General features: G+C 51.0%; 2 protein-coding genes across 3 annotated transcripts; one reads left to right on the top strand and one right to left on the bottom strand.

The window, feature by feature from the left end:
• Positions 1–1,792: 1,792 nt before the first annotated feature.
• Positions 1,793–17,571, top strand: adcy8 (adenylate cyclase 8 (brain)). Of its 2 annotated transcripts, none has more exons than XM_088395585.1 (18): positions 1,793–3,243; positions 8,533–8,682; positions 9,348–9,478; positions 10,178–10,289; positions 10,367–10,494; positions 10,650–10,808; positions 10,882–11,167; positions 12,345–12,542; positions 13,245–13,345; positions 13,776–13,977; positions 14,050–14,136; positions 14,224–14,396; positions 14,743–14,821; positions 15,161–15,319; positions 15,468–15,614; positions 15,705–15,797; positions 15,875–15,986; positions 16,071–17,571. In XM_088395585.1, the coding sequence occupies exons 1-18, from the start codon at positions 2,353–2,355 to the stop codon at positions 16,565–16,567; spliced, it is 3,705 nt and encodes a 1,234-aa protein (XP_088251711.1). In that variant the 5' UTR covers positions 1,793–2,352; the 3' UTR covers positions 16,568–17,571. The 2 variants fall into 2 exon arrangements, with proteins under 2 accessions (XP_088251711.1, XP_088251710.1); XM_088395584.1 differs by having other exon boundaries at positions 15,872–15,986.
• A 1,749-nt stretch (positions 17,572–19,320) lies between these two features.
• On the bottom strand, positions 19,321–24,484 carry basp1 (brain abundant, membrane attached signal protein 1). The gene is made up of 2 exons (XM_088395590.1): positions 24,329–24,484; positions 19,321–21,426 (listed from the first exon to the last, which is right to left on the bottom strand). The coding sequence occupies exon 2, from the start codon at positions 21,404–21,406 to the stop codon at positions 20,927–20,929; it is 480 nt and encodes a 159-aa protein (XP_088251716.1). The 5' UTR covers positions 21,407–21,426; positions 24,329–24,484; the 3' UTR covers positions 19,321–20,926.
• Between the last annotated feature and the right edge of the window lie 246 nt (positions 24,485–24,730).

Below are 24,730 nucleotides of genomic sequence, written 5' to 3'. Positions count from 1 at the left end.
GGACGGCGGACCGCTTCCTCCATCCTCGCTGCTGTCCTTGTTTTCGAGATGTCCCGTGCTAATGATCTGTCAGTGTTAACGTGCGGTCAAGGTGAACGATAACAGCTCACCGACCGATCTATTGGGGTCGCGTTCATATTTGTTGAATGGCTGAGAAAACAAATGATCCTCTGTGCTGCTGCACATACTTCAACTGTGCTGCACAGGAATTTTGTTCTTTAGCGTTCCGGCCTGCGTCTTAGCTAAAGTCTCTGCGTCACTGGCTCGTGTGTCTCAGGGAGGGAGCAGTAGCTGAGCAGCAGAAGCATGACAGTCAACAATGTCGCAGTCTGTCGCAGTCAGTGTCAAGATGACGATGGCTCTTTTCGTTGTGGTCCGACGGCACAGGAGCGATAGCAGTCGCCTAAGTCACGTGACATACGCTCACGTGAGTTTCGTGACACAAAAATCAAACAATATGCATGTAGCCTGAAGGAGGAAAGGTAGGTAGGAAAGTATGTCAACTGGGGGAAGGAAAGAAAGGAGGCCCATATTTTGCCAGCTTGGTCACGCTGCATGTTTGAGGAGATGCGCGAGTGGCTCACCTCACGCAGGCCATCTGATGGCCTACTTGCAACCGAGATGCGCTGGATCAAATCGGCGCTTTTCCTTTTTGGGGGGGGGGGGCACTAGGCGAACTCTGCAGAAGCAACACAAAGCCACGCAGAAGGCGAATAAAAATAGACAGAATAGCAATGAGGCAACTTTCCTCCCCGACGCCGCCGGGCATGCGTGAGTCAAAGTGGGGGCGGGGGCTCCTCAAGGTTTACGAGAGAATCGTCGCTCCTTGTCTCATCGCTGACAGGCCTTGGCCCCATTTTGCTCTGCTGAGAAGAAAAAGTGGACCAGAAATTTGTTCTGATGAGACCTCATTTGGACTGTTGACCTGCACAACAAAGACAATAGGGCTGTCACAGAAGATAAATTTGCTTTCGTGAAGAATGAACTTTTGAGATGAAAAGATTTGAACAATCTTTAGTTTAGTTTAATGGCTCTAAACCAGAGGTGTCAAACAAATTTTTGTCACGGGCTGCATCGTAGTCATAGTTTCCTTCAGTGGGTCATTATGACTGTCAACCCAAATAAATGTATATAACGCCTCATATTATATTCAGTATAAGCTTCAAAACAAACTGATGAATAACTAGTTTTCAAATCTGAGACTAGTATAAACTGTAAATATTTAATAAATATGTTTTTTTAAAAATGAAGATGATTTGCAATTTTTGTATTGAGACATGAATTCAATGCGCAATTGAATAATAAGATGATGTGGCGGGCCGTATCTGGCCCCCAGGCCTTGAGTTTGACTCCTGTGCACCAAACGGCTCTTGATTATTTACAACACAAGGTGATAAATTTGATAATAGATTTGTTGTTGACTCATCAATTATTTTTGACACCTCTTAAAAAAAAAATCCACAAGAACCATTTTGATGTCGAAACTGTTTTTGAAATCCATACAGAAAATGGATGGATGGAAGTTTCGGACACATTTGAGTGGCCAAAAATAATCCGACCCTAATTTTCACAATTGAAATTGCACCTGAAAACGCAGTTGACCTGATTTCTTGGGTATTTGGTGGAAAACTGAATGTTATCTATGACAATTTGACAAACTGGTCGTCAAGGTCAAACAGCAAGATCATTTAAAGCGCACGTTTTGTGTGTGCATGCGCGCTATTTCAAATGTTAATCACGCCAAATGGAGGATGCTGCGTGGACAGCGGCATCTATGACGTCACACGACGACCTCACTTGAGAAGAGAGGAAGAAGGACAGGAGGTGTGTTTTGATCAGCCTTTGGTGGAAGCAAAAAAGAGAGTCGAGCTGGATCCTCCCCCCGCTAAAGCAAGCAGGTGTTGTGTCGTGTCCGCTGCGTGGACCGAAGACGAGGAGGAGGAAGGCTTTCCGCTCACTCGCCCTCCAGCGTCAGTCAGTGGCGTGCGTGCGTGCAGCCATCAAGACGCCAACAAATCCGGGAGAAGAGAAGGCAAACGAGTGTGGATGTTTTGAGCGAGGCTCCAGCTGTGCGTTTTCCAGGCGCCGCACGGATGCGTCCGCGCGCGGAGCTAATCCGCGTGCCTAATCCACGTTTGTCGCCCTTGCGCGGCTTTCTGAGCCGAGGATGAGGATGATGACGAGCTCCCCCCGCGACGCTGCAGCCGCCTCGCACTGCCACCACCAGCAGCAGCAGCAGCAGCAGCAGCCTCCTCCTCCTCCTCCTCCTCGCAGCCCCGCACCCCCGGTTCCTTGCGCATCCCAGGACGTGTTCCCCGCCGAGGCGCTCAGGTAACTGTCCCACGCGCTGGCATGGAGCTGTCCGAGGTCCGCTGTTCGAGCGCCAGCGAGGAGCCGTACACCGCCAACCGCACGCTGAGCGTCGGCGGCAAGCGGTTGCTGTGGCAGAACGCAGTCCGCCACATCACCGAGCAGCGCTTCATCCACGAGCAGGGCGGCGCTGGCGAGCCTGAGCGGCCGGAGACGCGCAGGCAGTCGGCCGGCAGGACCTCGCTGGGCGGCTCGCTGGGCGGCTCGGGTTCGGCTGCGGGCTCAGCCGTGGGCGAGCGCCAGCACAACAACGGCGGCACCAAGGTGTTCCCCGAGCGGGCCAGCAGCGACCTGGGCTTCCTGCAGATGGACTGCGTGCCCACCAACTCGGACTTCTTCCTCAACTGGGGCTACACGTACCGCGGCGTGATCTTCCCCACGCTGCGCAACGCCTTCAAGTCGCGCGACCTGGAGCGCCTGTACCAGCGCTACTTCCTGGGCCAGCGGCGCAAGTCGCTGGTGGTCATGAACATCCTGGACGTGGTGACCAAGCTGACGCTGCTGGCGCTGCACCTGGCCCTGGCCTCGGTGCCCGTGGACCCAGTCAAAGGGGCGCTGCTGGGATTTTTTGCTGGCGTGGAGGTGGTGGTCTGCACCCTGGTGGCCGTGCGCAAGGACGCCACCTCGCATGGCTACCTGCAGTACAGCGGCGCCGTCACCTGGGTGGCCATGGCCACGCAGATCTTGGCCGCCGGCCTGGGCTACGGCCTGCTGGGCGACGGCGTGGGCTACGTGCTCTTTGCGCTCTTCGCCACCTATGGCATGCTGCCGCTGCCCCTGGCATGGGCCATCCTGGCCGGGCTCTCTGCGTCCGCCCTGCACCTCCTCGTCAGGCTGCTGCTATCCCGAGAAGCGCCGCTCTCCGACAACCAAGTGGGTCCTCGCTCTGCACCATGTGGCTTGTATGCTTGAGGTGGCTTGTTCCCTCCCTTGTGCCAACCCAACTTGGTTTTGTTGGGTTCATGCTGACCGCATCAAAGGTCAGAGGTCAGATGAGCTGCGCGTCTTCACAGTCGCCAGCGTTCATCTCACAACGAGGTCGCTCAGAGGTTGGCAGAAAGGCGGGAGACAGATGTACCTGGCGGTTTTGAAATCCAAGCAGCCGGTTCATTTGGTTCCTTTAAATGTTTTGAAAAATAAAAATCAATACATCAAGTCATTTGCTTGGAATTGGACATTTGGAGCCCTTTCTGCCCATTTCTATGTTTCCTTCACAGACAAATTTGATACCAAATGTCATGTCAGCTTTAGGTGGCTGGACATTCCATCTCCATGCAGTTGAAGCTTCCCAAGCGTTAGGAATACGTCGTCCGGAGCGCCTGTCCCCGGCCTGTTCTTTTTTTCTTCAAAGCAGCCACACTCTGATATTCTCTGGAAACAATAAGAAGCCGGAAGCGCCCCCACCTTCAAGCTGTTGAGATTACGCTTTGACAATCGCTTGTTATTCATGGGCACTTTTTTTTTTTAGATTAGATTCAATTTGCGTCACAAGGTAGCAAAATTGCGTCGGGATTGCAAACATTCTGGGCTGCAAGATGGTTTCAATTCAGTCTGAGCTTTTTTGCACATTTTTGCCACATTTCAAGGGGTGCTATTTTTTAAGGTAGTGTTTTACGGCGCTTCTGGGCTTGTCTAACATCACTTTTGAAAGAGGAGTCACTGGCGCCATTCCCAAATGAGAGGCCAAGCGTGCATGCTTCATGCTGTTTAGTCATTGTTGTCTTGTGATACAGCTGTGTTTGACACCAACATAAAATGGCAAAAGTCCTTGACAGGCTAAGTGGCGTCATTGTAGATGTTTGGCTTATTCAGGGATGCTAGCGAAACTCATTTTGAGCGTATTCAAAGCGTGTTCCCATTGAGCTCAGTGCTGCCGCCTGCCTTGTTGTGGCCCAATGTGGCACTGCATGCAAGGTGTGTGACTCTTGCTTGCAATTAGCGGTTGTGGAGAGCAGTGCTTTCAAAATACACAATGCGGGGGGGCGTCTTGGAGGGCTTCTGAGTGAAGTGGCAGCAATTAGAAAGTCAATAGCGGTGCATATCACTCTCGCGCATGCAACCACGCGCATTCCCACACAAACCCCGAGCAAGCCGCGCCATTAGCCGCCGCAGCGTCTTTTTTTTCAAGGTCAAACTCGGCTTACCTGAAGCGGTGGCTGTGGCGTGGAGATAAAAGGGGAAAATGATGAGGCGAGGGAAGAGGGGGTTACATCAGGCGAGCGTCGCAAAGACGCGTTCTCTTTTTTTTTTTATAGGGGTGCCAACGTGGCAAAATGACTTTGTGAGGCGCATCATGAGCCGCGAACAACCGGTGACCCTTTTTTTCCTTTCACACTTGCAATGATGCCTCATAGAAAAAGCATAGTGACACGACCTCAACTTGCTCCCATTTAGCAAATCCTGTCATGCTTCTACTTGGAACACAGAAAATCACACAGACAAAATTTGCCTCCACGGATGCGCCGAATGGTGCCTTTAATGAAACGCCAAAGAGAACCTCTTTGTTTTCATGAGTCAAAAGCTGACCTTAGAGGACGATTTACTGTTATTGTCATTTGTGTTTTTCTCTAATAGGAAAATTGAAAGAAATTGAATTTGGGGGCAAAGGCTCGTGTGGGCGTGCCCCAGTGCGCCGCTGTGTTTCTAACTGCGTTCACACAAAAGCGCTCATGTTGCCGTCATGTAGCGCGACACCGTGCTGATATTTGACCTCGCTCGCCTGGCACGAAGGATCGGTCGCTGGGAATCCGGCGCCGTCTCCCGTAAACAGACGTGCACTCGGCCGCGCTAAATGTTTCATGAAGCTTTTAGCGCACGCCGTGACCTCGCGGCCCCGTCTAAAAATGGCTGCAAAAAAAAAAAAGCTGTTAGTGATTCACCACAATCAGGACACGACGCAGAGAAATAATCCGCCTCTCCCCCAATCTTCCATTATTACGTTGATTAATTCATGCTAATGCTCATGAATTGATTGCAAATTCTCATTCAAGTTGCATCCCGTTTGTGTCAAAAGCTGCCGTGGGGACAAGCCATCAAAGCCCCCCATTGTCTTTGGCTCCTTCCTTCGAAAAATGAATGTGTTACATTCTGAAAATAGTGCCGATTTGAGATTAATTTTGGCGAGCTGTCACTCCCAAAATGCTCTCCCTGCCGCCTTTTTAATTAGGCAGCACTGCAGCCGGAGCGGTTGCTAGCGTCTGCGTCTCGCCGGATAATTTTGGCGCAAAAGTTCCGAGGCGTTTGGAAAAGCGCTCTTTTGGCATCCCGTAACGAGGCTTGCATCATGGTGCAGCGTGACCGTTGATGGCTTCCTTGGAGCCACGAGACTCGGCGAACAAGATGCATGCGGGTGGCATGGGCGCCTCCCGCTGGCGACGGCGCACAGGAAGCTTCCGTCTTGATTTGTGTTCATCCTCCACTTTGAGCGTGATTTCAGTTGGGATTATCTCCCTCAAGTAATCTATTCATAGCGCCCGTTCGGGTCAGCATTTAATGAGATTATGGACGGGATTACGCTTATCTCTTTGAAATGCGGCAAAACAGCAGGTCGTCGCCCACCGAAGGCCCACTGAAGGCCCACCGAAGGCCTTCGGAGGGCTCGCATCTACCCGGACCGCATGCTAGCATGCTAAATTGCAGCGCTTTGCAGCAAAGCATTTGGGTCCGGACTGTATACGACAGCAATTCAGGCCTGAATTGTGCAGTCTAAGGAGCTTTTGGGTCCAAAGAGGCAATGGCGGGTTTCGGCATGAAAAGGCAGGCAGGCGCTTCTTCAAAGTCGTTCACCTCACGAGTGCACCAAAGATAATCCTGAATTATGGCTCAGTGCCTCGCTCCCGTTTGAATTGCGATGCTTTCTGATCTGATCCCGGATCAGCCACAGCTTCTTCTTAAGAACTTTCCCGAGTCTGCATTTTAAGCGCAATAAGCACTCTGTGAGTCCTGAGGAAAGCCCCAAACGAGAATCTCATCCAAAGTGCGAGAGGTTTGATATTGTCGCTATACAGAATGTGCTGAGATCCGTCCAAATGCTGAAAATGGCCGGCACTCGAGGAGTTAATTGTCTTTTGGGGTGGGGGGGGGGGGCTGTCCTTCCCTCCCATAAAACCGCTGAAAGGCACCCAATCGAATCCATTAGCGGCTCGTCGTGTCTACCGTTTTTCTATTCCTGCTTTGGAGCGGTGCGCCGCGTCGTCTCCGGGGACGCGAGTCCGTCAGTGATTACATTTCACGATTGCTCTTCTCCCGCCGGCTGCCGTCTCCTCGGGGATCCTCGAGGCGAGCCGCCAGCTAACATGTTTACATCGCTCCTGCTGGAATAGGTCAGGCGGGGGAAGGGCAGGCGCGCAACCATTAAAATCAGGCCAAAATTTTATTGGGACTTGAACTGGAAGTAGGGAAAAAGGTCGTAGGCCAGCAAAGACGATGGGAACATCTCGTGTTCCAATCCCAAAGCATCCATCTGTCGGGCAACATATTGGGCAACCGGTTGATTTGCCTCCTCATTGCCGCCAGCTTGTCTGCGTGGGCGTCGCCTGCCGCCACTGCGCGTGGCGACCAAAGTGCTGCATGTCCCCGTTTTGCCACATTCACAAGTCAGCACCTGTCAGCTCGTGACACATTTTCAAAGAATCTCAAAAAGGCATGCATTCTTTATCATCCGTAAAGAGTGCCTCGCGATTGCGGCACCTCATCGGCCTTTAAAGTGGCCGTTGTGGATGACGGCAGAATGAGAGCCGTGTTGCGTGTCTGCGGCTCCGATGTCTGAGGAGCCCCCGTGTGTGCGCTGTTGCCATGGTGATGTGGTCCGGGTCAGTCTGGATCATCCTGATGATGTTTGATGAAAACACACAGTAAGAAAGAAAAATACAGCGAGGGGCTTAGTGAGCTGATTTTTGCTCGCTCTCTCCCTCCATTGTCAAGTTGTGCCAACATCTTGTCCCTGCAAATTCAAATGCTTATTTTCTGTGAATTTTTCTTTAAATCAATCACCGATGAACATTTTATTCTGCCAAACATCCGAATTGGCATAAAGTTTAAAAAAAATCCAAATTGCTCAGGCTGTAAAAACGGTCCAAAATTATTGCCATGAAAAAAAAATAACCTATCAATAAAATGTAGGCATGTGCTGACGTGTGCGACGTGTCCTTGTGAACTTCTTCTCTCCTCGTTACAAAGCTTTGGCATCTTCCAGAACGAAACGTGGCAGCTTTTTAATTTGCGTGCGTGCGCGCCTTGGCCTCGGGTATCTGGACCTCTCGAGCCGCAGCCGAGAAATTGAATCAGTGCTGATGGCCTCCTGGGAAAGATTGGCAATAACACAGTGGCATGCCATAATGGGTGCGCGTGTGTGTGTGAGCGTGCGTGCGGCCATCTTGCAGCCCCAGAGCCCGTTCTGACGCCTCTCATCCTCCCACACGGCGTGCGAGCGTGAAAGAAAGACTCGCTTTCCAGACTGCAACTCAGCCAATTGGCGACACGCAGCTTGTTCAAATGTTGGTCAAGTGTCAAAGCTCTTAAAAGGCACAAGTGAGACAAACGCTTGAAGATTTGAAGCGAACCCGACGTGCAGTTCCACCATTCTCCATTTGGAACGCGAGTGTTGGACTGCTGGTGCATTTCAGAGGACGAAAAAGCTCATTTGAAAATCGTAGGCTACCTTGACAATTTCATGTCATCAGAGCCAAAATGTTGCGTGATCTGTTTTGTGGTGGACTTTTCCGCCTCGCGCCTTTCCGACTTGATGCTTGAATAAGAATTCGAGGCGTTGGCATCAGACAACTTTCCAGATGAGTCGGTCGGGGGGGGCAGGTGGCGTGTGTGCCTGCCGTGTGTCTCTTGTGGGCCAACATAGGCGTCCTGGTCGACCTTTGGCATCATAAGGAGAGAAAGGCCTGCCCACACTTGTCTACCGTGCTAATTACCCTCGGGAGCGTGTACATGTTTGTGACAGTGGCTGTTTGCGTTGCGTTACATCATCTCTGCCCTCAAAGAGTGGAGTGGGGGCAGGCCGTGTGTCATGTGACCCGCTGGCCAGCGTGTTGAACAAACAACGTAAAGACTCTAAATGGTGCTGAAAGGTCAAAGTAAACATTTGGTCAGCCGCAGAAAAGCCGAAAGCGAGATGAGGACGAGCGTACTGAGCTATTTTGTTGTTGGCAGGTGGCGGCCCAGACGGTTCTGTTCATGTGTATGAACACGGCCGGGATCTTCATCAGCTACCTGTCGGACCGCGCCCAGCGACAGGCCTTCCTGGAAACGCGACGCTGCATCGAGGCCAGGCTGCGTCTGGAGACGGAGAATCAGAGACAGGTTAGTGCTTATCTACAGATATACAGCGAGACCTCCACATTGTCTGATGTAATGCGACACTTTGTCGTGATTGACGGATGTGTGTTGACGGCACGCTACGTTTGCGACGAATGAGCCCGCTGACGGGAGGGAGGCAAAGGCGGCCGCCGCATCGATCTGCTGTCGCGCGTTGGCCGAGCAAGTGGTGTTTGTTTACACCATCGAGTGCAGGCTGGGTGAAGAGTGGAAAGCTTTTCTGGCATCTTGTTTCCCGCAAGCCTCGAGGCCACAGCTGAAATGGAAAGAGGGGGCGTGGCTCTATCATTGTGTGCAGAGGAGATCAAAGTCATTCCGTTTTCATTGTCCTGGTCCTCAAAATGAACTCCAGATCCACTGTTGTGGTGGCTGCACATTCAAAAGCTTAGATCGAGATCCAATCCTTCACATCTTTCAGATAAACCAGTCTCAAAAGTTAAGGGTGGTCATGAACTTGATGATTTTTCCATCCAACTTGGTCATTAACTGGTTCAGAATCGAATGTGTTCATCAACTGAACCCAACAGTTCCATGAATTCAGATCTCAAAACAACGGCCACAAAGTGGACTTTGGTGAACGATGGTGTCTGTTTGTGTTCTGGCGTCTTTGAGAAGTCGTTCCCTGACAAATGTGGCCTTTGCCTTCCCAGGAGCGTCTGGTTCTGTCCGTCCTACCTCGCTTTGTGGTTCTGGAAATGATCAACGATATGACCAACGAGGAGGACGAGCACCTTCAACATCAGTTCCATCGGATCTACATCCACCGCTACGAGAACGTCAGGTCAGACTCAGTGGGCGCCAAAGGGTCCAAAGGGTCCGTGTCACCGGCGGAGACATCAGGCGACTAAAATATTGCGAGCAAGACAAGTCCTCGAGACCAATAGGCTCGCGAGTCGGCGTGAAGTCATTGCACAGAACTCATAGAACTGTTCCGGCGACCTCAAGGTGAATGCGACAACGTCATCTTAGAGACCTGCTGGACACTTGAAAAAGTCACGCAGTCTTGTGGCAGAGATTTATTTGCAATTTCTCCTCTGTCTCATTTGGCAAGTCTCGGAGATGTCCCTGGAAACTTGCGGAGACTCCCCCCCCCAATTTACAGAGACTCGTTGACATCTAAGAGATCTTTTGGAAACTTGGAAAAAGTCTTCAAAAGGTCAAAATTTATCATGGCAACCTGAAATCGAAAATGCCGGTCTTTGGAAGCTGCCTGGGTTGCCCGGGAGGTTGCCTTAGGTCACCTTCAGGTCGCCTCAGGTCACCTTCAGGTCGCCTTCAGGTCACCTTCAGGTCGCCTCAGGTCACCTCAGGTCGCCTTCAGGTTGCCTTCAGGTCGCCTTCAAGTCTACAGGCCAGTGAGACGGGCCCTTAACGAACGTTGCGCTGCATTGTGGGTCACCGCTTGTGTTGTCGTTGATGTGGAAAGTCCAAGCTGTGTCCAAGGCCAACCCGCAAAGTGACGTTTCCGTGTTTTATCCAGCATTCTTTTCGCAGACGTCAAAGGATTCACAAATCTTTCCACGACGCTGTCGGCTCAGGAGCTGGTGCGGATGTTGAATGAGCTTTTCGCACGCTTTGACCGCCTGGCGCATGTGAGCACAGCGCTTACGCGTGCGGCCGCCACGTTACCTGCGGCGAAGGCTGAGAGGAGGTCGGGATGTCTTTGCAGGAACATCACTGCCTGCGCATTAAGATCCTGGGAGATTGTTACTACTGCGTGTCGGGGCTTCCTGAGCCACGGCAGGACCACGCCCACTGCTGCGTCGAGATGGGCCTCAGCATGATCAAAACCATCAGGTGAGCGCATCCGGGGGTTCTTGTTGTCCACATAAGTCGGTGAACAGCAAACTTTGTGAAGAACCAAAACCAAATAGGCGGGAGGTCGTCCTAGGCGTGCACAATGTACGTTTGTCTGAGTTTTTGTTTTGTGTGTATCGACGGTTCCTTGTCAGATACGTGCGCTCACGCACCAAACACGACATCGACATGCGCATCGGGATCCACTCGGGCTCAGTCCTGTGTGGCGTGTTGGGCCTCAGGAAGTGGCAGTTTGATGTCTGGTCGTGGGACGTTGACATCGCCAACAAGCTGGAGTCCGGAGGCATCCCGGGGTGAGGACGCAGGTCCACCGCATGTCCACCGCACATCCGTCCTTGCCACACATCCGTCCTCCCCCGCCCGCAGGCGCATCCACATCTCCAAAGCGGCACTGGACTGCCTAAACGGCGACTATGAGGTGGAGGCAGGCCACGGCAAGGACCGCAACGACTTCCTGCGCCGGCACAACATCGAGACGTACCTCATCAAGCAGCCCGAAGACAGCCTGCTGGCCCTCCCCGAGGACATTATGAAGGAAGCCGGTGGCGGCGGCGGCGGCAGTGGCACCGACCGTCGCGCCAGCTCCGCCACCTTCAACGAGGCGTCCTGGAGCCCCGAGCTGCCCTTCGATAACATCGTGGGCAAGCAGAATGTGAGTGCGCCCTCCTGGCCTCCCGTCGGCATGCTTTCTTTACGTCCCACCTGTGCTGCAAGGACACTGTTGCCATGGTCATGAATGTGGGAAGCTTTTTATCGCCGCGGCAACGCCTGTACTGTGCTGTGCGTGTAAACGTTGTTTTGGAAAACAGCTCGTATATTCTCCAAAACATCCTTCGCATGCAGGGTGCGATGCTGACGAGCTTCGATGGCGCCGAGAGCAGAATGGTATTTCCTTGAGCCTGGTGACCTGCGGTGAGCCGTTGCGGCTCCTTCACAGCCGTTTGATGTGGTGATTTCTTGAAAAAGCCCCCCTTCTTTCCCCGCACGGCTGCGCGTGCATATGAAAGGATCCTCGCGGGGCTTCTGAAGCGTCTTTCATGTTGTCGCTTGGGCGCCACTCGCTCCGCAAACTCTCCCGACTGTACCTCGAGCTCGTTTCCTGCCACTCTCTCGCCAACCGACTTCCTCTACCTTAGCTCGACCCAAAGCGTCGGATGCTCGATTCATCACTTTGGGTTGGCTATTGTGGCGGCGCCTCGTACGTGATGGCCCCGCCTGTGTGTTTCTGCGCGTATTGTTAAAATGCACTTTCTTGAGGCACGCTTAAAAATAGCACGAGAAGCTCGTTCTTCCATGTCAACTAGGCGTGAAGAGCACTTCTCCGTTTGGAGTGCACGTCTGCGCTTGAAGGGGGCACTCTGCTTGGAGAGCCGCGTGCCATTTGCGCACGCCGCGCCGGGCCCGGCGTGGCCGCTCGCACATTTTCATTCACGCATTTTGTGCCATACGTATGTAAATGTTTCTTGTTTCTTGTCACGGTTGGGCTGGAACGGATTAAAGGCATTTCCATTCATTTCCATTGGAAGAGATGATCTGAGATACAAGCATTCTCACCCAATCTTGTATCTCAAGCCACTGCTGTGGTTTCGTTTGCTATTCTGTGGCAGAAAGATCTTTGTTTCATTTTCTTTTGTGCACGTCTGGAATGAAAATCCGAACAACACGTTGCATTTTGCTCTTCCTTCTTCTCTTGTTTGTCTCTTTCTTTTTTTGTGTATTTTTTGTGTTTATGCCAATATGAGTGGGGGGGTAAGAAGGAGGGGCCGCAGCTGCAGTGGCAACGGCAACCACATCCCGTTCATTGTATGTGCATGTGCTTTCCCCCCTAGACTCTGGCCGCCCTAACGAGAAATTCGATAAATCTGCTTCCAAACCATCTCGCACAAGCTTTGCATGTCCACTCCGGTCCTGAGGAAATTAACGAGCGAATAGAGAGCGCCATCGACTTGCGGAGTGGCGATAAGTTGAGGAGAGAGCATATCAAAGCGTTCTCGCTGATGTTTAAAGACTCCGGCCTGGAACGCAAGGTAGCCAGACCGGGCCTCGGAGACGCCGCCCGCGTCTTCACCGTCTTTGCTTTGCTTTGTATTTTCCTCTTCTTTCAGTCTTTTTCTTCCTTTTGGGCGTTTCCCTCCCTCCTTGCAAAAACACGCACGACAATGCCAAATTACACAAAATTTCCTTTTCCCTTCTAATTTTGCATACATAAGAACAGATCGACATCATAAACCGAGGACCCCCTGTATATCCAAACTATCTGCTCGTGTATCGACTGTGGCATAGCTAGCCTGCTAATTTACGCGCCATATGGAACGAAGCTGCTAATTGACTCAACATATCAAACATAGCTATGAATATACTGACTAAATCAAATCTATTTCCGATATCCTCGTTTAACAGTGAGAACTCATTCTCTTATCAGGTTTAACTTAGCAGCCGAGTTGTGATCAGTAGCACCCGGCGGCATTGGCTAACAACTAGCGGCCGACAGCTAGCGGCCTACTGTTAGCAGCTAGCAGCGAGCCTGACAACCCCACCTGTCGCTCCTGTCTCTCTCTCCTGTCTCTCTCTCTCCCATCTCTCTCTCTCTGTCAAGGTTTGTGCCGTTTGAAGTGTGGCATGCTAGCATGTTTGATGTGTTACGTTATTGTTCCAGCGTGCCCGAGTGCGTTTCCCGTCTCGCACTCACCATCTTGTATCGCTCCCTTTTTTCTTCCTTGCCGCTCAAGTACTCGCAGATGAGGGATGAAGTTTTCAAGTCCAACCTGGTTTGCGCCTTCATCGTGCTTCTCTTCATCACCACCATACAAAGTCTGCTGCCCTCTGCCAGGTGAAAGACCTCGTCCACATTGACCCCCCCAAAAAAGAAACACAAGCTGGAATGTTGCTCTGCTCACGATGTGAAAGCCGACTGCTAGCTAAGCTAGCTTACGTGCTCAAACTGAGTCAGATAGCCACGCACTATGTGAAAATGAAAATGCTACTCAATGACACTTTGTCACTAAATTGAGAAACCCAGCCAAATTCTGTCAAAGTGAGTTTCCGACTCACAGAGTCTTGCCAACCGACGGATCGTTGATCACACCGCTCACATCAAAGTGAGCTATGATTTTTAGCCGCCATATCAGCAAAGAGCAGACCTCGTCGAGCGCCGCAGTGACTACTTTAGTCACGGCAACCCCGAGCTCGTCGCCAACTTAGTTGCGTAACGACGGCAATCTCGCCAGCGCCTCCATATGTGACGTGGCCGCCCGCCGCAGGATGGTGCCGATGGCGGTGCAGCTGTCGGTCCTGATCCTGCTGCACTCGTGTCTGGTCCTGGCCACCACGGCCGAGGACTACAAGTGTTTGCCGCTGGTCCTGCGCCGGGCCTGCTGTTGGATTAACGAGACGTACGCAGCACGCAACGTGGTCATCTTTCTCTCCATCCTCATCAACTTCCTGGCGGCCATGATCAACATGGTGAGTTGCCGTTCCAAAGGGCGCCGCCCGCTCGCAAGCCCGCTCGCAGGCTGACATTTGTCCGCGCGGCAGCTGTGGTGCGACTCGCATGAGTCGGCCTACAGGAACGACACCTTGGGCCGCTCCGACGCTGTGGCTGATATCTGCTTCTACCCGGAGGTACGCGTGCCCTCGCACCCGCCGCCGCGCCATGATGCCCCGCCTCCATCCTGCCAAAAGTCATTTTTGTGCTCTTTGCGTGTGCAGTACTTTGTGTTCACTGGCGTGCTGGCCATGGTGACGTGCGCCGTGTTCCTGCGCCTCAACTCGCTTCTCAAGCTGGCCGTGCTGCTGCTGATGGTGGCCGTCTACTCGCTGCTCACCGAAGCCTTCTACGCATCGCTCTTTGTGCGCTACGATGCCACCCACCGAAACGCGGCGTGAGCGCACACACCAACCGCCGTAAATGACATGGCAACGACATCATCCACAACGAGTTTGCGGCACGCATCAAAGTGGAAAGCGCCAAAAGAAAGCCAAAAGGGGCCATGATGAAAATGAGCGAGTGATTTATATGCGAACATCGCCAAGCGTTCTCCTTTGTCGCGGTCGCTAGTTAGATGTCGCAGGCCGCAGCTCGTGCCTGAGCTGACCTTCACCTTGGCAACCGCTCAGTGCGGCTGCGGTTTCCGTGGAAACACTCTGCTTGACCCGCTCGCGGGAAGGCACAAAAGAAAAGATCTTGCTGCAAAATAATGATGCTAATGACAATGATGCTGGTTTTAGGAACTTCCTGGGCACCAAGGAGACGTCGCTGCTTCTCATGGCCATGTTCCTCCTAGCCGTCTTCTACCACGGACAGCAGGTTAGAAACATGCACACATGCACAACCTGTGACCCTGGAACTTTATTTTGCGTTGCCAAAAACTGGAAAGAAATCTGTTTAGCTGCGGACTAACAGACAGTCCATTTCGGAATGGTCACCGCCGGTCAATCTAAGGAGCTATGCGGCTCCGCCGGCATTTAGTCTGTTTGTTGTCACGGAAACGGCTTTGGCTCGGCTTTCTTTCTTTTTTTTCCTCATGTTTTGTTTCTTTTTGTTTGAAAGTGTTACTTTGGTTGCATGCATTTTTTTTCCTTCGTTTTTCTTTGATTTTTGGGCCTGTCTTTGACCTTAACTCACTTGCGTGTGTTTGCGGAGCAGCTGGAGTACACGGCGCGACTGGACTTCTTGTGGCGCGTCCAGGCCAAAGAAGAAATCAACGAGATGAAGGAGCTGCGAGAGCACAACGAGAACATGCTGAGGAACATCCTGCCCAGCCACGTGGCCCGACACTTCCTGGAGAAGGAGCGCGACAACGAGGTGGGGAGGCTGGCCGCTCGCAAGCTTGCAGACAAGTGTTCTGCATGACAACACTGCCCTCCGCTGGTAGAAGTGCGCAACTGCGCCTTGACTGGACCCTAACGGCCCCCCGCATTTCTTTCTGGCCGTGTTGCTGGCGTGCACGCAGGAGTTGTACTCCCAGTCGTACGACTCGGTGGGCGTGATGTTCGCGTCCATTCCGGGATTCGCCGACTTCTACTCGCAGACGGAGATGAACAACCAGGGAGTTGAGTGTCTGCGACTGCTCAACGAGATCATCGCAGACTTTGATGAGGTAGTTCGTCTTTCTGTGCGTGCGCATGTGTCGATGCTGTTTGTTGTGCATGTGCGCGTGTTGATGTGTGCAATGTGTTGACGTGTGTAGTTATTGGGCGAGGAACGCTTCCAGGACATCGAGAAGATCAAAACCATCGGCAGCACATACATGGCGGTGTCAGGCTTGTCTCCCGAGAAGCAGGTGAGCGCGGTGATGTTGTAGCGGCTGGTGTCGAATGCGATCGGCTGACGCGCGTCGCGCCGGTGTGTCGACAGCAGTGCGAAGACAAATGGGGTCACCTGTGCGCGCTGGCCGACTTTGCCATCGCTCTCAACGAAAGCATCCGAGAAATCAACAAGCACTCCTTCAACAACTTTGAACTCCGAATAGGTGCTGCTGGCCGCCGTCCGTGTCGCTGACCTGTGTGTGTGTGCTTGATGATGTTTGATTCCTTCCTCCGTCTTCCACGGGCAGGCATGGCGCAGGGCTCGGTGGTGGCGGGCGTGATCGGCGCCAAGAAGCCGCAGTACGACATCTGGGGCAAGACGGTGAACCTGGCCAGCCGCATGGACAGCACGGGTGTGAGCGGCAAGATCCAAGTTCCCGAGGAGACCTCGGCCGTCCTCAGGGAGCGTGGCTTCGCCTTGGAGTACCGCGGTGAGATCTACGTTAAAGGCATCAGCGAGCAGGAGGGCAAAATCCGCACGCACTTCCTGTCGGGCCGAGTACTGCCCAACCCGCTTATCCTGCAGCCGCGTAAGATGACGGGCCAGTACTCGCTGGCCGCCGTGGTGCTGGGCCTGGTCCAGTCGCTCAACCGGCAGAAGCAGAAGCAGATCCTCAACGACAACAACAACTCGGCCATCATGAAGGCGCACCATCATCACCACTACAACCGCAGGACGCTGCTGGCCAACGATGGGGGTGCCACCCACCACGCCGACGCCCCCGACAAGACCGACGCATCCTGAGACAGGGGCCTGGTGCAAAACCAAATCCTCGATTCCGAACCGGAAACTTTCCCTGGGAATTTGGACGACAGGTTGCCCGCTCGGGCCAGTCGGTCGGACGAGTGGCTAGCGTGGCTAGTGTGGCCTCACACTTTTCAGGTTGGGCCTTTGAATCTGAGCTGCGGTGTGGTTAGCGTCTTCGCCCTTTCCAAAAAAAAAAAAAAAAAAGACGTCAAGAGCGGAATCCTTGTCACACGACCACAAAGTTGGAGGCTCAAATCAAGGCACCCACATTTGTTTTTGTTTTTGCATATAACCGCAACGGTGGAGGTTTGAGCACCTATCGGGGCCTTCCCGTGTGTAGTTAACACGATTGTCGCTAATCGTGTTGACATTGTTTTGCTTGGGACAGGTTGAAATGCGGGCTCTCGCCTCTTTTGGAGATGACAAGAAAGGTTCAAATGCAGGCTCCTCCTTCCCTTCTTGCAGTTAGCATGTTTGGCACCGAGAGACACAAGTAACAAGTGGAATCCTTTGCACGTTGTTTTGGCTACAACAAGAAAGGCAAAGGTTGCGAGACCTCCTGCTGGAGGTGTAGTCATCGTTTTTGCGCAAGTAGCAGCGGGCGTCCTCACACATTCCAAAGCTACATTAGCATGTTAGCTTCCTCAAAAAGCAAACGTGAGCCGAACGGTTGAGTAGAATTCTGCTTGTTTGCCATCAATTCCCATGGAAAGTTTTCCAGTTTGAAAATTCCTGTAATTATGCAACCGCGGGGGGACGCCGAGGCCATTGGATCCGCCAGACCTCACGAATGTTGTCAGGATGGGACCCGCTTGGCGTGCGTCGTTTTTTTTCTCCGGAGCATCCAGACGGCGTTCCTGTCATCTGTCACTTCCTCTTTTTATGTGACCTTGAACCCCTCCAGACTTTGACACTCCCTCCTTCCCTTGATGCTGTCCATCTTTCTTTTTTCTATTTCTTTTATATGCGACCGCTCAATTAAAATGTTTAATTTTTTACAACAGTCCCTTCTGCTGTGTTCTGTCCTTTATGGAAAGAAGGAAGGAAGGAATACTAGGGAAGAATAAAGGGTAGCTTGTTGGAAGAAAGGAAAGAAAGGAGAGGAAAACCAGACAAGGAAGAAATTAAGAAAGAAAAGGAGTCTGTCACTTAATTGTTTCAGGATCTTGACGTTTCCATGGTGACGTCGCAGTCTTGTGCAGTGCGCCTGAGCTTCCACTAGAGGTCAGTAAACGACCATTACACTTCTTGCCGCTACTGCAGCTCACTAGTTAGAAGAATTCAAACATAGCAACAGAGACACTTACCGATGTCACGTGCCACTCAGGAATGTCGCAGAATTTACACCCTGGTCTGGTCAGAGGGCATTAAAGTCACGGATGGAAAAAACCGACATGCGCCAAGGTAGCGAAATGCCCATTTGAAATTAAAGGGAGGGCAGTTGCCATGACGACTGTCTCCTGCTATGCGCTGTGACATAAAAAAACGTCATGACAATACGTGTGTAATGTATATTTTAAAAAATGATATGACAATAACCCGAGATAAATATTGTTGAAATGGCAAGCAAAGCCAAACCCCCCTCTGCCTTGGCCAAACATGGTATAATCCCGCTGCCCTTTGCTATAAAAAGCGTCGGTGAAATTTCATACTGGTTAGCCAATTAGACGGAGGAAGACGCCAACCCCACTGAAAGACCTTTCCCAGGTATCTTAATGTTATTCGCACATTTGCTGCTTAGACAGACGTCACGTGGAGACATGGAAATACATGGAAGAAAATACTGTTAACGCGTTGACTTCCCCTTGGAGACCAGCGTCCTACATTTCCATTTCCGCCATCAAGCGTCATCTCTTACGCCAAGCTGCCGTGTCCGCGCCAGCCTGTTGCTAGGCAACAGGCCCAGCAGCCCCACCAGCCACGGCGGATCGCTTGCATAATGGCTGATGGAGACAATCGCGACTAGTCGTCAAAGAAGAATCCTGACGCTAACGTGTGTCTTCAAACAGGAAGGAAGGAAGGAAGGAAGGAAGGAAGGAAGGAAGGAAGGAAGGAAGGAAGGTGACAGAAGAAAAGGGATGAAGTACAGGAAGGATGGAGGCCAAAGTGAAAAGATGGAGAAAATCACGAGAAAAGAAGAACGTAAAAGACAAAAGAACAGACTGCGTGCTGGTTCGGGAAGACGCTACATAATGTCCAACACGTTCCTCATCTTCTTTCCATTCATTCATCCTTCCTTCCTTCGCATCTGCGCCTGTTGCTAGGCGAAAGTGGGCATAGACGTCACCTTAGCAACAAATGGTCACGATGCAGGGTGCTGGCTGGCCAATCACGCAGTTTGAATTCGCTTCTTGGCAGTCATAGAAGAAAGATGTGCTTCTTCTGCCACAGTAGTACGAGCAATGCTAACAGTGCTCGCAACACTAACAATTGTATCAGTGCTAACAATGCTATGAGTACCGACAATTGTACCAAAAAAAAAATCGAACCTACAATTCTACCGATACAAACAATACTATCAGTCCTAACACTGCTAGTGGTGTTAACAAGAACAATGCTAAAAAAACAATAAATATGCTATTAGTGCTAATGATGCTAGCGGCACTAACTATGGTGTCAGTGCTAACAGTTACTGCAGCACTAACAGAAAGAGTGTGAATGGCAAGGCGACGCTGAATTGGTAACAAATATTTGACGTCCTCCGTGAATGGACGAGCTGCAATGTCACAGAAGCCACAAAACAACAATAATTCAGTTTAGTAGTTCCTTGTGTTTTTTTTTTGGTTTTTTTATTGCGACTGTTGCACCAATTTCAACAAGTCAACATACAACTTTGAAACTTTAATTTCTTAGTATTTTGTTTTCTAGGAGACGTAGAGCGAGCACCGCCGGCTGGGATGGAGACACACGGTTGGCATGGAAACGCACACCAGCTTTTCCCCAACGGACCCAAAAGATGGGACCGGAACGCACATGCAAATTAAGGCCAGAACACCCGATGACACGTATGCCACGACCGTGTCGACGTGAAGTCTAAAGTTTGAGGAGACTTTGTCACTCAGGAGCAGGACAAGGTACCCTCAAACTTTCCACTGCACACGCGTGCACATGCATGTACACGACTTGCACATGCGTGTGCATGCGGTACTTTTATGAGAATGAGGAGTTGCCAAGCACGGTTGCCATAGAAACAAGCTTCCCCCCATTTTAATTTGGCATCCAAAACCTTGAGACGTCCCCGTTCTGATGGCTGCTTTTTTCCCTCTGGCGACTAGAACCAGATCAGAACTAATTCAGAACCACATTAGCCTATGCATACCAGCATCAAACTAGCACCAAAATCTAGACCAGGACAAATACTGAATCAGACTTTTTCCACACTTGTCCCGGACCAGATCAGTAGCAATTAACTCATTCACTGCCATTAACGGCTATAGACGTCAAAGAGCCATTTTAACTGGTTTGGCGGTGAATGAGTTAAGCCACACCAGGTCCAGTCAAGAAACTAAAATCAGATCAGCACCAAGGTTGAAGTAGTCCAGTAATAGGTTAGAGCTAGAACCAGTCCAGTACCTGATAAGAACCAAACTGGAATTAGACTAGAACGTAAACTGGAACATACTTAGATCAGACCCAATTTAAAACAAGACTAGAACTGGACTAAACCCAGACCCATTCCAAAGTAGAACCAATGTAGAAAAAGACTATTCCCAGACCAGTGCCAGTCGAGTACCAGACTGGTCGAAACAGACCAGATTTAATTTAGAACCAGATTATTCAAATGCAGTCCAAGTCTAATCTAGAGCCTACCACCGGCAGTGCCATACTACCAAATTAGAACCTGACAATTAAATAAACCAGGACCAATTCAGAAGCAGACTGCTTCAAAACGAGTAAAAGGTTGGCGCCACCCAACAACCCGAATAGAATTAGACTAGACCCAGATCAGAACAAGACTACACCTAAATCAGTGCCAAATCAGACCCAGTTTAGAACCTATCTAGTCTAGGTCGGAATCAGACTCAAAGTAGACCTGAACCAGATTAAAAGAAGGCCAGACTCAGACTGTAATCATATCAGAGTTGCGTAGAGTACTAAAGCTAAGGTTCCAAACCAGCGTAGAAATCTTAAAAATGTATTTTAAATACAAATCTGCTACTGACTATTTAGGAAATCTTTGACTATTTTGGGACCATTTTAAGAAAGTTTAATATGAGGGGGCATGGCCAAGGCGATTATGCGACGGCATGAGATGACGGGCGGGTTCGGGTGTCGCTCCAGCGGGTTTGTCGGTGGTCATTCTTGATTTTCATTATTGTCCAAAGTGGGTGTGGCTTTCCCGCAGGTGTCCACCAATCAATCTTGAGCGTTGGTGCTTTGATCTTTGCTCTGATCCTTGTTTGGTGCCTCGGCGGAATCTTTGGGCGGAGCTTCGGGGGCCACCGACTCCTTGGGGGTCTCCTTGGGGGTCTCGCTGGCTTTGGGGTCCGCCTCAGCTTTGGGGGCCTCAGTCTTTTTGGCGTCGGCCTCATCCTTGACGGCGGGGGCGGCGGCCTCCTTGGGGGTGGGCTCAGCCGCGGCCTCCTGGGTCTTGGTGACCTCGCCGTCCGCTATAGGCTCGGCGTTGGTCCCTTTCTCCAGCTCGTCGGCAACGGCGGTTGCGGCCGGCGCCGCCTCCTTGGTGGGCGTCACGTCCTTGCCGGCAGGGGCGGTCTCATCTTTAACGTTCTCGGCTACCTGGTTGTCGTCGGAACCAGACACTTCCCCTGCCTTGGCGTCTTTAGTCTTGTCGTCGTTGACGTTGTAGCCCTTCTTCTTGCTCAGTTTGCCTCCCATGACGGACGGACCTCGGGCGTCTGTGTGCACAAAAACCACAACGCCACAATGTGAATGCACGCCATTCGGTTGTCACACGTGCACCGTTGAAAAAGTCTTCATGCCAGATGTTGCCAATTGATATACTGCCGATGAAGCAAGACCACCTTGGGCGCGGGTCGCAGAGTAGAAATGAGTCACCAACCCGCATCTTGCAAAATATGCGCAACCATTATCTGGAGCTGCTGGAAATCAGCTCAAATCCCAAGCGACCGATCAGCTGGCACAACATTTCAACGGGTGGCTTTCGGAGGATGCTTCTCCATTCATAGAGATTCACGAGCGCTCAACTCCAAATGACCCCGAATAGATGAAGGAGGGGGCTGACACACTTTCCTGCAGGGCAGCCAATCTCATAGCTTTTCATATTTTTCCCACACTCGCGTCTACATAAATGTGGGATTGGACGCAGCCTTGTGTAAATGTACATTTTGGTCGCAGTGTGACGAAAGATGATAACCGCGACCGAGATGACTAGCGAACAAGTGCGAGTGTTGGCAGAGGAAGTTAATGATTGCCCTGTGCACAAAGTCAACATAGATGAGCGCGGAACAAGCAAACCTTGTTATCGCTCAACTCCGGTGAGGTGTTAACGTTTATATCTGGCGTCGCCACGGCAACATTTTTCTCATCCTTCTTCCGATCCCATCAAAGCAAGAAACTCGCGTTCCCTCCGGGACTTGACACAAATACCACACATGAAAGCATTTGTTTCCCAAAATGACGACAGCATTCACAATGTGTTCCCGATATGAAACGGAGAATTTTTCTCTTCAGTCTTCTGCCTGACGGCGAGATGCATTAAATTGGTGGCATCAGGCAGAAGCGTCAGACCGCCTCCGTGCTGCCTCTTCCTCTGCATGACAAAAGTGCCCACATGCTACCCAGCTTTTTTCTGAGTTTCGTTTTCTCTGTGACGCGCGCACTCATGGCTGACAACGAGGCACTCTAAAGTGGCTGTTGGCAAGCCAGCAGACACGTTCTACTTGATCTGAATGAACTTTTTCGCTTTGTCACCGTGATGCAGCTCAGTCGCTCGCTCAGTCTTCATCGCTGAGCTTCACACAAATCTCTCAACTGACATTCAAGATGAGAGTACAATTGATTTTTTTCTTTCAAACTTTGGAAAACTAAACTACAAAGCTTTTGTAAACCGGCTCTGAAACCGCCAGGTGGAAAATCTGCCCCCACAAAAAAAGCCCAACTGTCAAACAAAGCTGCCTCCCCTGCAGGCTAACAAAACAATTTCTATTGTTCCCTTTTGTTTAATCGTTCACAATCATTTTGTCCTCATGCCCGTCACTTGCGGGTTTCAACAAAGACGAGGCAACAGATGGCGCTTGCAGCCACAGGGGGCGCTGTAGCACCAGTGACTCTTCTTTGTCTTGCGTTTACCTTCTTACGAGCGGCGGCCACAAATTCCTTCCAAGCAAGCGGCGTATTTCGCTTCAAATCCAGCCGAGGCCTGTGACAACTCAGAGACACGCGCAATCCCTTCCATTGGTATCGCGCCACCTGACGCTTAAGATGGCCGCCGCTGCGTCTGTTGATGGCATTTTTTTTACCCACACAAGCCGACAAGCAAGCCGGCAAGCAAGCGAGCGAGTCGATAGACACTTGGCAACAATGAAACAAGTGGGCCAGCACAAATGTGGCAAAATGTCCTCGGAGCTCCTTTGCAGGCAGTGTGGCTGGTGCAAGCTGTCTTTAGCGCCAATGCACACCAGAGAGAGCAGTGCCGGCACGTGGCAGCCATTTTGAGTTTGGCACAAAAGATATGGCGGCGCCATGAGAGACCAGTTGAGTTCAGAGAACAAACAAATGGAACTCCAAAAATGTATTTTTGTCCAATTAATCGGAATGGATCAATGGCTGTGGTGTGCTGGTGCCATCGAACGCTGGTGGCTCTCAAATTTCTGCCCCCTCCCCCCAAAACACACACAAATTTGACCAAGGCACCACAATGTTAAAATGTGCTTAGGCGAAAATGTGCCAATTATTGAACGATATGATTTTTAATTTATAGCAAATGTTGATTGACAGACAGTCACACCAATGAGAATCCTGCACACAAGAACAATCACATCTTTACAGAAGGAGCTCTGTGTGTGTGTCTGTGTGTGTGTGTGTGTGTGTGTGTGTGTGTGTGTGTGTGTGCGCGCGCGTGTGTGTGCGTTTGTGTGCGTGTTTGTGTGCGTGCGTCTGGAGTAACAAATGCCCCCACCCCGCCTCCGCTCGGGAAGGTGGCATCGCTCCCATCCACACCCTGCGCCCACTGCGCATGCGCGCCGCCGCAAACAAAGGACCGCTATACAGCCACCATAAAGTTGGCTTGTACGCGTCGTTCCCACTGACTAAACGACATCGAATACGGCAAAGATGCACGAGGATGTCAATATTCATGATTGTATTTAATTATTTTTTGTTTCGTTTATATATATATATATATATATATATATATATATATATATATATATATATATATATATATATATAGATGCAACATATAGATGCAACATATAGATGCAACATATTCCATCCCACAAGCGCGTGCCCGCCACTCCACCAGCACGCGGCACACGCCCCTTTTTACGCGCTCCCTCGTCTCCGGGAAGGGGGAAAAACGAAAAGAGAATGAAACAGAAATAGAAAGAAATAGCGAACGCCTAATGTGTGATGAATTATTAAAATGTAATGCCATGATGGCACCATTTCTGACGTCCACGCACGCCGCCGTGCGTTTCGGCCACGCATCTTTTGTCTGCCGCGCAGCGCATGCCCAGAAAAGACAAATGTGAAAACGCGCAAAAGAAGACAGCTTTAATGCTGACGAAAATAATAAGAATGACATTTTTTTAGTGGAACGAAGAAAGCGGGCGTTACCTTGTAGGCGGAACTTGTGCGCGGGGCTCCTGGCTGCTCCTTAGTCTGCTGCGTGCGTGCTTGTGCGTGACGCGCTCCGCGCTCGGCTCGGCGAAGCTCTGCGAGGCTGCGCGTGCGCGAGCCCGCGCACACGCACGCACCCTTGCTTGCGCGCGCCGCAGACGTGCATCTGTTGAATTGAATCCAAGAGAAAATAAACGACAGAATCACAATTTATGATTACTAGTAATATTTTTGGAGTATCCCACAGAATCTTATTGACGCCACACGGAAAATACTCTTTGTCATGCCATAACGTGATAAATTTCACCTTATAAACTGATAATTTTGTAAAAATTAAGGAATAAAGTATAAAGTTTTAATTCTCTCATCAATAATAATAAACCCTAACCTTGTCAGGTG

Source organism: Syngnathus floridae, chromosome 14, assembly GCF_059516105.1.
Source record: "Syngnathus floridae isolate MCC-2025c chromosome 14, RoL_Sflo_1.0, whole genome shotgun sequence".
NCBI classification, from domain to species: domain Eukaryota; kingdom Metazoa; phylum Chordata; class Actinopteri; order Syngnathiformes; family Syngnathidae; genus Syngnathus; species Syngnathus floridae.
The sequence above is the reverse complement of the archived record's forward strand: the minus strand, read 5'-3'. Positions and strand labels throughout refer to the sequence as shown.